Source organism: Sander lucioperca, chromosome 16, assembly GCF_008315115.2.
Source record: "Sander lucioperca isolate FBNREF2018 chromosome 16, SLUC_FBN_1.2, whole genome shotgun sequence".
NCBI lineage: Eukaryota > Metazoa > Chordata > Actinopteri > Perciformes > Percidae > Sander > Sander lucioperca.
In genome coordinates, this window is record NC_050188.1 from 7318379 (window position 1) to 7331469 (window position 13091).

A 13091-nucleotide genomic window follows, 5' to 3' on the forward strand; every position below is an offset into this window, starting at 1 on the left:
TGTGTACATAATATACTTGATACAGGCTACACTGTCACCAGAGATATGAAACACATTTAATTTCTATAACATATACTTCCAAACTAAGGCTCCCAGCTAATAAAGACTATCTATTTTATTTGTGTTTGTTTTCTTGTCTTCCCATTGAACCTGATTAGCAATATCTCACTATCAGCAATAATCTAATCATGGCTAATGTAACTCATGTTTTGGATAAAATGTGGCATGGTCGACTTGGCTTGGTCCCCGTAATAACATGGCCACCCATGTCCAAATCTTTATCAGCATTATTATATCAGAATAATCAATCTAGGTCATGATAATCCTGTATCAATCTGTCAGAAGAGGGCGCCAACCCCTAGTTAAAAAGAACAACAAACTTTGAGTCCAAACATTACTCATTGTACATCTATTTATTTTTTAACCAATCAATAAAATCACATCAAATAAAAGGCATATCCCTTATACATGATGTATAAAATAACTGTATAAGCTGTGTAATGTGACCATGGGGATGAAGAGCTGAACAGTTTGGTGCTCTGTACCATCCTGCAGGTCTTACAGCTGTGGATGTCTTCTGGTACAAAAGCCCTATCAGTGGGTTGGTTTGATCATTCCTGTGGACATACATAAAAAGCACACCACCATTAAAGGCATATTTCAACATTTTAGGAAATTCACTTACCCACTTTCTTTCTGAGATATGAGGAAATTGATATACACAAACATGTGTGTTATGTATGCAGCTACATGGAGTCAAGATACAGTTAGCCTAGCTTAGCATAGAGCCAGAAAATACAGTCAAACAGCTATTTGGAAATGCAGAAATACCAATACCAACACCTCTAAAGCTCACTACTCATTGTATCTTGTCGGTTTAACCTATACACCAACAGAACACAGACAGAATTTGTGGTTTTACTGGGAGTTACATGCTGTAACTATTTCCTGACGAACAGTTTATCCCGCCAAATATTTCTGTCATATTTACTCTTCCGTAAACAAACATGATACATCGTGTTAATTCATGAGTTTTAGGGGTGTTGATGGGCGTATTTTGAAATTTAGACCGACCCAGGCTAGCTGTCCCCCCTGCTTCCAGTTTGTACGCTAAGCTAGGCCAATCGGCTCCTGGCTCCAGTTCTGTACTTACTGAGTGGTTCCAATCTTCTCAGCTAATTCTCAGAAAGAAAGCAAATACATGTGTTTCCCAAAATGTTGAACTACTGCTTTAAGATTACATCAAGAGAGAGGCTGGATCTGGACTGAAGGTTGACTGTGGCACCATCTTTGTCATGGTTGTTACACATGATGGTCACTGTTGTACATTCTATGATTAGTCCATTTTATTCATTATTTTTAACTATAGGCTTATATCATTGCTGGATAAAGAAGTGTCTAGTAACAGTTAAATAAGCAGTTTCAGTCTTTCAAAAAGCCTTTTCTTCTTGGTGTCTTTCCAGTGTTGTCCTTTAAATGTAACCAGTGCTTTCCAACGCTGGGCGGCGGCCATCTTCACACGGTGCAGCGCAACGGGCCCTTCTGATGTGTACAGCACAGTATTAACATACAAATTCAAACAATATCATACACTTTAACCCTGTTCTGACAAGAGACAAAAGTGAGAAAGGTAGTTGTAGTATTAAACACAGACTGGCTGTCAAATGGTGATTTGAGATGCTGCGAGAACATTTAACCAGATTTCAAGGCATGTGGCATATGGCATGTGACGAAGTCCTCACCTGAGCCGAGCACACGAAATGTTAACATCTGATTGTCAGAGGAACAAAAACACATACAGTGTACATACACTGTATTACTGTATTTAAACCGGGCTATAACAGCTATAACAAGGAAGCATACAGTTTGAATCTGTAGAGAGAAGTAAAAATAAAGGGATGGTGCAGATGTATTACCGTAGAATTACTGGCTCACCCATACAGCTTTAACAAGTCATAGATAAAACAAAAAAAGTCAATTTAGTCACATGAATGCAAAGTAAAAACTCCAGAATGCATAATCTCCTGCAGTTTACAGTGTGGGTGTGAACAGGTGTTTTTACACGATGCTGGTGAAAGATGAAGGGGGGGGTGTACTGTAGTCTATAGCAGAGATTTATTATTACAGAAAGTGTTAACCATGACCAACAAAGTCATACATTGTGTTACTTGTGGATGGAATTATAGTTTAAATAAATGATTCCCCTTTTTGCTGGGGACCCCCTGGAACCCCCTCAAGGACCCCTCAAGGTCCCTGGACCCCACTTTGAGAACCACTGGTCTATAGTACTCTCCAGGCCTGTAAACAACAGATTAATAGCGTCTGCAGTCAAAAGCCTCGGGAGGCTTGTAAGCATACACAATCCTCTGTGTTAAAGGTAACTACTGCTATGTTTGGAAGTGGTGTGGGCAGACATGCATTCATCATAAATGCATTTCACTGATCATCACAGGCTCCATTACAGCTGGGATTATTAGTGTCACAAGGCGGTAAATCCCAAGTACTCTTACCCATGTAAAAGCTTAAGTTATGTATGGTATGTCAACAATTCTTAGTTAACAAAGAATTTCAGCAACTTTAAGTGCAGCTTTAAAATTGAGATTTACATTAGGGTTAAAGGCAGAGTCCATGTGCATTTTTTCCCTGGATTTTTCAAATGGAAACGCCCACAGTAAAAAGCAGTGATGTAGGTTACCACAGTAATCAATTAGGTTATGAATGTGAACGCTAGCACCAGCTGAGTCAACGTTAGCTGTGCTAAGTTTGGAAATAACAAACAGAAATGTCCTGCTGTGGATTAGGCAGCGTTAGTGGGTGTTCTGCGAGGTAAAATTGCTGTTTTTGTCAAATAAATCCGGGGAATTTGAGGAGAGCATAGATAACGGCTTCAGTTTCCTGTCGGAAAGCGCCGTCTGGCGGCAAGGTAAAGCAGTGAAAATATTCTAAGTATAGCGTACACTTAAAAAGATAGAGATTAACGTGGCGTCCAAAGCAGTACATTGCTTAGCTTCCTGTCTGCTTCTCCAAAAACATGGGGCCACCGTGCCGACCGCCACCCAACTTACTGTAATAGACTGTACTGTACTGTAGGCCTACTATACTGTACTGTACACCTACTGTACTGTAGGCCTACTATACCGTACTGTATGCCTACTATACTGTACTGTACTGTACTGTACGCTTACTATACTGTACTGTACTGTAGGCCTACTATACTGTACTGAAGCAACGCCATCAGACAGAAACCACAACGGCATACGTTTTTAGAAGGGCTTGGGAAACAGTATTTTGATGCTAAAACATACTTAAAACATACTCGAAAATATGAATGTTGGATTTGAATCCATGAGGAACACTATTCGGAAGCTACAAAATGTTATTAAAACCTAAAAAATAAACAAAAAAGAACAATGGACCCTGCCCTTTATTAAAAATCCTGGCCTTGAAAGTCAATGGATGCAGGCAATCACTTCTGTCAGAGTTTTACGAGTAAGAACAGGCATTTTGATAGCTTTTAAGGACACATTTCAAAATGTTGGGAAATACTCACTTATTTGCTTCCCTTGAGAAAGTACGATGAGAGCATTGATACCCGTCTCTTGTCTAAGATGGATCAATATTCTGATCTAACTCTCGGAAACACAGTGAAAACGCTGCTGAACTATTCATTTAAGGCCCTGCAGAGATCAAATCAAGCATTTTGTCAGGCAGGAAATGTCCTTTGCCAAAACTCAATCCTAAACTGTAGTGGGTTTGGAGGACTGTAAAAAACATGTAAAAAGATATGCTAATTGGCTTTTGCAATATATGCTGCAATGACAATGTTTCATCTCAGGTTTGATAAATGTTGCCAAGGTTTTCTACTTGGAAGCCTGACTTTTTTCCAGACCTGAACCAAAATTTCCTACTGACCCCACTGGAACACTGCATAAAGTATAGGCTTTTATATTATTTTTGTGAATTAAGCTTTGAACAAAATGAACAGCTGTTTGCATAAGCTACAAACAGCTGCAGATGAAATTCTAACTCCCTTTTGTTCTAAGTCAAACACATCTTTGCTACCGTTGAGGACGTCATTAAAGGTCTGATGACTGAGAGGTAACCCACTGGATGCCTTGCTCCTGTTTCAGCTATGATACAAATACCTAAATGGGACCACCTACCCTAAATACATTGACCTTTATTTATACACCTTAACTAGAAATAATCTATATTTCTTTACAAAAACGTATTCATCTATTTACAGAGTGATCAAAGGTTTAAGTCAGTTTGGCGCAAGTGCACATACAGCTTACAGTAGCAGGAGGAGCACACTGATTTAACATGGTGACACTTACTGTAGAGTGCACTGTCTTTTCACACTAGCAAGTAAAGGCAGGGTTGGTAACTATTTCCGAAATACACTTTTTTATATATTGCTTGAAATGGTCTTTACACCCCGACAGCAGTAAATAACTGATGTGCTAACTGCCGCTGCTCATACTCTACCCCTCCCGTGTACGAGCCTGAGCTCAATGCGCGTCGCCACATTGCTAACAGCAGTCATGTTTGTTTTAAACATTTGTGTGATAATATTAGCTTTGCTTACCGGTGAATGAGACATGAAGTAAAATTGCGTTCCTTTCTCCGCTGTGCACTGAAGCAGCGAAGCAGCAGTGCGTGTGCAGAGGGGTTAGACGGAGCCCTGAGGGCAGGGGGAGGGGTTAGACGGAGCCCTGAGGGCAGGGGGAGGGGTTAGACAGAGCCCAGAGGGCAGGGGGAGGGGTTAGACGGAGCCCTGAGGGCAGGGGGAGGGGTTAGACAGAGCCCAGAGGGCAGCGGGAGGGGTTAGACGGAGCCCAGAGGGCAGTGGGAGGGGTTAGACGGAGCCCCGAGGTCAGGGGGGAGGGGTTAGACGGAGCCCTGAGGGCAGCGGGAGGGGTTAGACGGAGCCCAGAGGACAGCGGGAGGGGTTAGATGGAGCCCAGAGGGCAGGGGGGAGGGGTTAGACGGAGCCCAGAGGGCAGCGGGAGGGGTTAGACGGAGCCCCGAGGTCAGGGGGGAGGGGTTAGGCGGAGCCCTGAGGGCAGCAGGAGGGGTTAGACGGAGCCCTGAGGGCAGCGGGAGGGGTTAGACGGAGCCCCGAGGTCAGGGGGGAGGGGTTAGGCGGAGCCCTGAGGGCAGCAGGAGGGGTTAGACGGAGTCCCGACGAGATGCTACTTTCAAACCTTGCTAGCTTTTCAACATTACCAACCCTGCCTTTAAATAGCTTACAGTAACATTTTGGCTCTCGTCACCTTTTTCAAATAGATTTCACTATTATTTACAATATTACAGTCACAAAAGATTGCAGGCAAAGCATTGCACAAATGTTGACAGGTAGAAACCCACAATAGTGCTGTATGAAATGTATCTGTATCTTCAGTGGAGTCCATTAACTTGAGGGTTCTAAGCCCCAAGACCTGATCCCCTCTGCACACTTTCTGTGTTTTTACAAACCTACCAAGGCCAAAAACAGCTCAGCTTATGCTATACACCACATGGATTTAGAGATACAACGTTGCCTATAAGATACGCATCAGGATGTACAATGCCGCCCCGTTAGAAAAGAACCCCGGTTGTCAGAAGAACCCACACAGAGAGAGGGCACGAAGCACAAGGTGAGGACGTGATGGGATGGCGATATCGCAGGGTGCTGAGCCTGAGTGACTTGGTTTCGATGGACAGCTGTGAGACGAGCGGAGCTCTCGGTGTGACGGGGGCGGGGGCGGGGGCAGCGTTTGGACGCGGAGACTTCACAGTCAGCAGTGGCAGCCCTTTTCAGCGACCGCCGTAGGTAGTTCCTCTTCGTCGTCGGCTGGGTAGAGGACCTTGGCAGTGAGGCCACTCTTCACGCCGTCCCAGCCATCACGGGTGACAATCTCCCCCATCTTCATCAGCTCGTAGATGTCTCTGGTCAGCAGCTCGAAGGCCCGGTCCACGTTGCTGTTGCACTTGGCCGACGTCTCCACGTATCGGATGCCCATCTCAGCCGCCAGCTGCTCCGCCTCATCCCGGCTCACCTTGCGGTCCTTGTTGAGGTCGCTCTTGTGGCCGATGAGGATGTAGACCATGTGGTGGGGCAGGATGTGCTCACTCACCTCCTTGTGCCACTCCCTCACATGGTCAAAGGTCTTGCGATTGGTGAGATCAAAGACCAGAAGCCCACCCACGGAGTTACGGTAGTATGATGTCGTGATGGACCTGGTGGGTGGATAGATTAACGACATGTTAGTAATTCAAGGCAAAATGATCGTGATTTAGCAACATGTTGGGACAGCTCTGAGGAACACACAACTTTGACCTGCAAGCAAAAGGCTTTCCACTATCTCGACTGTACGTAAGATCCAGGGCTGTTTGTAAGCCTTTCGGAAAAAGTCTCAAGTCAGTTGAGAAAAGTCCTTCGAAGACAATTCCGATTCCTAAACCGATTCTTGAAAAACTGAAAAATGACATCAAAGATGTAATATGTTTACTAGCGATCACGTGCAGTGAATGGTTAATATGCTTTTACGTCCATTTTGGTGAGCCCAGAGGGAAAATATGGCATTTTAAAAGTAGCCTACATCTATGGTAGCTAGCTAACGGTAGACTACAGAGAAGGTGTGATGTTTTTACGTCCGTTTTGGAGCGACAGAGGGAAACATTTTCAGTCGACACATTAAGTGGAACTGAAATGAGGAACCGATTTGCGTAGGTTCCATAGTGGAACCAGGTTTCGGTACCCAACCCTACTCGTAGTGCACTGCAGTTGGCCATTCTTTGTCAGTGTGAACGCACTATGTACTCAAAATAGCAATTGCGCGATTTGAGACACAGCATAAGTGTTTGTGGTAGAGAGACCGCACACTCAACCCACAGAAATATAATTGAGAATTGTCTATTAACACTGACAAGAAACGTGTTTCCAATTGCAAGTCATTCTAGACAATTCAGTGTATAACTAATAGAGGTGCAACGATGAATCGATTAATCGATTAGTTGTCAACTATTAAATTAATCGGCAACTATTTTGATAATCGATTAATCATTTGAGTCATTTTTTTATTAAAAAAAAACAAGATTTCTCTGATTCCAGCTTGTTAAATGTGAATATCTTCTAGTTTCTTCTCTCCTCTGGGACAGTAAACTGAATATCTTTGAGTTTTGGACAAAACAAGACATTTGAGGACATCACCTTAGGCTTTGGGAAACACTGATCCACATTTTCACCATGTTTTGACATTTTTATAGATCAAACAACTAATCGATTAATTGAGAAAATAATCAACAGATTAATCGACTATGAAAATAATCGTTAGTTGCAGCCCTAATAACTAATGCCATGTTTCCACTGCATGGTACAGCTCTGCTCAGCTCAACTAACTGTTTTGGTACTAGTACTCGTTTTGTTTTCAAAGGAGGATAGTATTGTTTGCATTGAGTACTTTTACTTTTAATACTTTAAGTACATTTTACATACATACTTTTACTTAAGTAACATTTTCAATGCAGGACGTTTACTTGTGTGAGTGTATTTTTACAGTGTGTTATTAATACTCTCACTTAAGCAAAGGATCTGAATACTTCTTCTACCACTGCCCTGTCCTAGCTATTTTTATTGTTCTGGAATTTTACAAGGTCAAAACTGAGGCTTACATTTTTGTTGAAATCTCAAGTCAAGTCTTTAGGGAGCCAAGTCTTAAGTAAGTCAAGTCTTACAGCAGTCAAGTCCCAGCCCCAGAGTTTGTCACTCAAGTCCATCTCAAGCCTCCAACTCCTCATCCATATTCTCCTTCACTGTACTTACATCAGCAAGAATTTACTCAAAATCACACTCGAGAATAATTTGATTTTCCACTGCTTTACAATAATTGTTAATGTTTGAATGTCCATGTTCCAAAGTAGTTCCACTTTTTGTGCATTATCTAAGTTTTCTGTGTATTCTGCACCCACCCGGTACAGTGCACACTGCAGACGGAAAACAACAGCCTCATTATATCTTACCTAACCAAAAACTAACCAACTAGTAGGCTACTGCTGTGCCGGAATATCAGGTTTGCTGTGTATCAGTTTGTATGTGCAAATGTAAATGTATTCATGCATTTGCACTATGCATGCACACTATTGATGAAATAATAAAGGTATTGAAAGAAGATTTTGACACAGGGTATACCTTTACAAGACAGGGCCTCGTAATGTAGTAATTTCCCTGCTGGGAATGAGTGAGCTAAATGTAACTGAAATTAATTAAATCACCACAAACAAGACAGTAAACATGGGATCCTTGATGTCCCCGGCCTCGCAAAGATCCATTTACACACACAAGTCCTAATCTGTGCACGTGGTGGTTTAAAATTTGCTGATTGATTTCTCATAGTCAGTTAAGACAGAAGAGAAGAGAAGAGAAGAGTGGTGAAGCCTGAAGGAAAACACCCTCTGAAGATCTGCCTTCAAAGGGGAAAGCAGATCTGAGAGTGGAGCTGCTGTCTCCACACAGAGAACTGCTTTAAAAGGAAATGATCCATGACAGCAAGGACACATTAAACACAACAAGCAACAGGACAGATGAATGCAAAAACTAGATTTTGGTAAAGAGTGGACATCCTTGTGTTGCCCTGGAGACTGGGCAGTCAGTATCTCAGGGAATCCGACTGGGGCCTAAATATGAGGAGGCTGCCCATCATCCGTGAATGAATGCTATGATGCAACTCGATTTTCCGTGTTTTTCTGGAGGCCAGGGCATCATAAGATCGAGGCCTATAGCCTAGCCTATATAATCTTCTCCTGACCCTTTTCTGCACTGTCTACATTCGCTTCATTACATCACAATGACAGAGGGAATGGCCTTCATTTAATTGAAGGGGTTTTCATTTCACAAAAGCAGCCAAACACGACAGCGAACCAAGGGCCTCTCCGTTATTTAATGACAAGTCTACGCGGTGTAGAATGACCGTTGCATTCAAGTCAGAGACATTTACGGTTATAGCTACACTTATTCTGTTTCGTACCTGAATCGTTCCTGGCCGGCTGTGTCCCAGAGCTGAAGCTTAATTTTCACCCCGGGCTCGATATCGAGCGAGCGGGCATAGAAATCTACCCCGACCGTGGGATCCGCAACATCACTGTAAATTCCGTCCGTGAAGCGTTTCAGCAACGACGACTTCCCCACTGTCGAATCCCCGAGTAAAATGATTCTGAACTGGTATTGCCACAAAATATCCATGGCATGACTAGATGGGGGATACCAGCGGAGTGTGTGGAACAAAGCCCTGCGAGCGGCGTGTTTACATCAAGCCCCGGCTGCTGCTGCTGCTGCTGCTGCTGCCTTGCCTTCTGCTCAGGAAGAGACGCACAGCACAGAGCGACCGCAGCAATCATGTGATAGATTCACCTATGCTCTACTACACGGGGATATTACAACTAGCCGATAAAAGCTTCTGCAGCCGTGAATTAGGCAACTGTAGCCTAGGCCTACTAGGCTGTGTTATAATGAGAGATAAGCCGTTGTGGGATTTTAAGCCGTAAGAAAATGCAGGTTTTCCCTAGCCCTGTATATAATAGCCTAAGCTCTAATTTTGCCATACCTCCGCTGCTTATTTTTGTAGTAGGAATTTCAACGTTAACTGACAAGCATTACTTTCAAACAGGCCCATGTGCACAGAGAGCCTTTTGTCTACATGGTGTGGAATTCTGGCAGATTTTCTCAGTGTCATTTGAAATATCGCTTTGCCATGTAATATTTCGCAACTGCCCATTTGGAGGATGACAATGCACTGTTGTTATCTCCAAACCACAAGCGTTAGATCAGTAAAAGGAGGCAGGTTGCTGTCCGTGGTTCTGAAGTAGTGGCTTCAGTTCCAGATATGGTCGGACTGTACAGTATTGCTGTCATCCACAGTATATTTCCTTTAAGCGTTCTCTGTGGAAAAAAGTACGTGTGTGAAATATTAAAATCTCTGTTTGGGTTGACATTACTGTGTCTAAGTGGCAATACATCTAAGAAACAAGCAAGGTGTCCCTAAAGTGCTTGTAAAAAAAAACAAATAGGCCTACATATCCCGTCATGCAAGGGGGTCCATGTGAGCTTCATGCGGACCAATCAGCGGGCTGCTGCTCGGCGCTAGCGTATATAAGGGCACGAGAGACTCATTTCTATCTCTTCCTCTCAAGTCTTCCGCAAGGAGAAAGAGAAGCCAAGGCAGAACTTCGGTAAGGCCTCAACTATTCTTGTTTTCTTTCACCAAACTTAATGTAACGTTAAATGACGTTGCTACTGTTAGATTACGCGTGTAGGGCCTACTGAACATTAGGATTTATCAATGTTAAGGCCAACATATTGCCTAGCCTGTGCTGTAACGTTAACGCGCCAGCGACTAAACTGTTAGCTTATGTAAGTTAGCCAACGTTAAGATAATGTAGTCTCGCGGGGTCAGTCAGGTAGTATGAATGTTTCATTGCAACGTTACATAACAAAGCGGCGTCACAAATACAATAACGTCACCCCACAATACGTCTTTTTTGGTAATAAACCTGATGGTAGATATGATTAGGATGTGGCTTAATTGCTTAGCATTATGCTAACGTCTGAACCACGTGGGAAGGTCCTTCACGACCCTGTGTAGAGAACCCTCAAAACAGTTTTCTTTACTTTACCATTTAATAACCTTGATGTTGGATAGACTTCAGCTTTTTTTTGCAAAAACTTAAATGGAGGAAACTTTCATAAACGTTATATAACCTACAGTGCTCATATCTAGTGCCTTTTTGATTTACAATTGATACATCAGAAAATGTAGATGTAAAACCTGAACTTCTACAGCACTGTAACGCTAGCGCATGCGCTGATTTGTGTAATTTGTCTCTAGGATCAACCTGAATCGTTAATAGGAGCCGTAACTTACCTGACCTCTCCAACCATGGATCTCTGTATCGAATGCAGGTATGTTTGTTTCTATCAGGACATTCTTTCTAACGTAGCAGGCTCCTATCGAAGCCGTTCATGCTCTACTGTAGCAGTGAACGGTCAACAGGAAGCCGAGATGAAGACTTTCACCGACGGTCGCTGTTCAGTTTGAAAGTAACTGCTCAAGCAACATTAAGGGGAAGGACATTCTGACTTAATCACAGGGTTAATGACTCATCAAGCATATCGAAAAACCAAATAATCTACTAATTACTTTAAACTCTTTCTGCAGGTATTGGGTAACATTGAAGATGGAAGCAAGAAACATGACAATGACCAGATCATTTGCAGGTACTTTTTGAGGCGCACTGTTTTTTATATTAAAATGTAGTTCTGGCTGTGATGACAAACTTGCCCTCACTGACATTCTTGATTGAGAAATTATCTTACTGAGCCACATTTGCTAAAATGAAATTAGTTTTTAATAAAAGTGGTTAATGACTCAAGCATAATGAAAAACAAAGTAAACTAATTACTTAATTCTTTCTGCAGGTATTGGGTAACAGTGAAGATGGAAGCACCAAACGTGAGACTGACAAGAGCATTTGCAGGTACTTTTTGAGCCACACCTTTTCTTCTTTAATGTAGTTCTGGCTGTGATGACAAACTTGCCCTCACTGACATTCTTGATTGAGACATTATTTTACTGAGCCACATTTGCTAAAAGGACATTTGTTTCTTAAAGTAGTGGATTATAAAGCTGACTAAACTGTTCCCTTTAGGTGACTCTCATGGCTTCATCTGAAAGTGACTAGATGAGTACATCAGGTAACAAATACTTTCTCTTGCACATTACAGCATGCTATCCTAAGGACCGGGGCTTGTTTGTAGCCCTAGGTTCTCCAAGTGCATGCAAGATAATGGGGTGGTCTTTGACTGTTGTGGCCCCTTATGCCACCAGCAGCCACTCAACTATCCTACAGCTTTACTGTGTGAAAGCACAGCAGTCAGAAGTGATTTAACATGTCCATTTCATCCTATCTTTCTTCTGTTGTAGGCATCAATCAGTGCACTTCTATCTGGTATCCTTGGAATGCATGGGCTATGTACCTTCTTGGCAAGGTATGTAAACGCATGTCATATGCTTTTTTTTTTTTTTCTTCTCCTGATCCATGATGATTACTTAATACAAGAGGACTGTTGGATGAAGCTTGCGGATATGGGACTGAGATCAGCCATTTACAAGTTTTCAGAAACTGCTGCTGCATTGCCCTTCTAAACACTTTCTTTTCTTTTGTTCAGGTCCAGTGACATGTTGGAGCAGCCTGAAGTGCCGTATTCGGGGCATCCCACGACAAAATTTTGTGAAAGCCGCAGGCAGCCACTGCAGAGGGATTAAATGGATGTGGCTCCAGAGACGCAGGTTGCCTACCCGTGACTTAACTGTTGATGTAGGGACTGACTGCACAACTAGGAAGGTGTTTTACATTTCCATGTTAGTTGAATCAATATTGTTGAAATAAAATAAACCAATTAATTTGTCAATCTCTTTACTTGGAGTCTTGTATCACATGGTTAGGAAAACAGTAAATGGTTGTAGTTCCAGTAGCAGAACATTTACAATAAGGCCACAATAGTGTAGAAGTAGACAAATCTGGTACTTCATATCAAATAACCTCAATTCCTGAGCCTCAATGTTTACAAGTTGACATGTCAGTGGGAAAAGCACAGGTGCCATCAGAACTGATGGCTGCATTCCACTTGGCGGTCCTGGTATTGTGCATGCTTATTCACTGAAATAGCTTACTGGGACACTTGATGGAATTGAGCCATTAAGGTTATCAATTTCAGCTGTGGGTTTCCTATTGACAAGTCAAAATAAACGGTACATTACCGTTTAGGCTCCTGTGTTAGAGCTTGCTCTTGTAACATTACCAGAAACTAATTTACAAGGTGGAAACATACCATGTGTCATACCACTGTAGATCACATCCTAAATTTCATCCCACAGTGGTCAGTAAACTATGTACATGTTTAATACCATGGTATTGAATCTGAAGTGTAGTCAAAACACCCAGGACAAATTCAGGAAAAACAAACATGCACTAGTGATCATAACTACATAAAATGACATTTATTTGACCCATGTTCTGTCCACTAACATGGAGGGGGTGGGGTTTATGACCTG

The 13091-nt window shown here is 42.5% G+C and overlaps 1 protein-coding gene, 2 long non-coding RNA genes and 3 other non-coding genes across 7 annotated transcripts in view; 5 read left to right on the forward strand and 1 right to left on the reverse strand.

Moving 5' to 3' along the window:
* LOC116035621 overlaps nt 1-505 on the forward strand; it is a 24512-nt gene extending 24007 nt beyond the window's left edge. The window contains exon 3 of the long non-coding RNA XR_004101414.1: nt 494-505. This is a non-coding gene — a long non-coding RNA (uncharacterized LOC116035621). The remainder of the gene's footprint in view (nt 1-493) is intronic.
* Nucleotides 398-9381, reverse strand: rab42a (RAB42, member RAS oncogene family a). The gene is made up of 2 exons (XM_031278805.2): nt 9009-9381; nt 398-6222 (listed from the first exon to the last, which is right to left on the reverse strand). The coding sequence occupies exons 1-2, from the start codon at nt 9221-9223 to the stop codon at nt 5781-5783; spliced, it is 657 nt and encodes a 218-aa protein (XP_031134665.1). The 5' UTR covers nt 9224-9381; the 3' UTR covers nt 398-5780.
* A 738-nt stretch (nt 9382-10119) lies between these two features.
* On the forward strand, nt 10120-12443 carry LOC116035530. Of its 2 annotated transcripts, XR_004101395.2 has the most exons (7): nt 10120-10209; nt 10866-10939; nt 11196-11254; nt 11456-11514; nt 11686-11731; nt 11961-12025; nt 12206-12443. It is a non-coding gene; the product is annotated as an uncharacterized LOC116035530 (long non-coding RNA). The 2 variants fall into 2 exon arrangements; XR_004101396.2 differs by lacking the exon at nt 11456-11514.
* Nucleotides 10977-11113, forward strand: LOC116035940. The gene has a single exon (XR_004101492.1). It is a non-coding gene; the product is annotated as a small nucleolar RNA SNORA16B/SNORA16A family (small nucleolar RNA).
* On the forward strand, nt 11759-11888 carry LOC116035941. Its single transcript, XR_004101493.1, has one exon. It is a non-coding gene; the product is annotated as a small nucleolar RNA SNORA44 (small nucleolar RNA).
* LOC116035945 lies at nt 12068-12140 on the forward strand. The gene has a single exon (XR_004101496.1). It is a non-coding gene; the product is annotated as a small nucleolar RNA SNORD99 (small nucleolar RNA).
* Nucleotides 12444-13091: the final 648 nt, after the last annotated feature.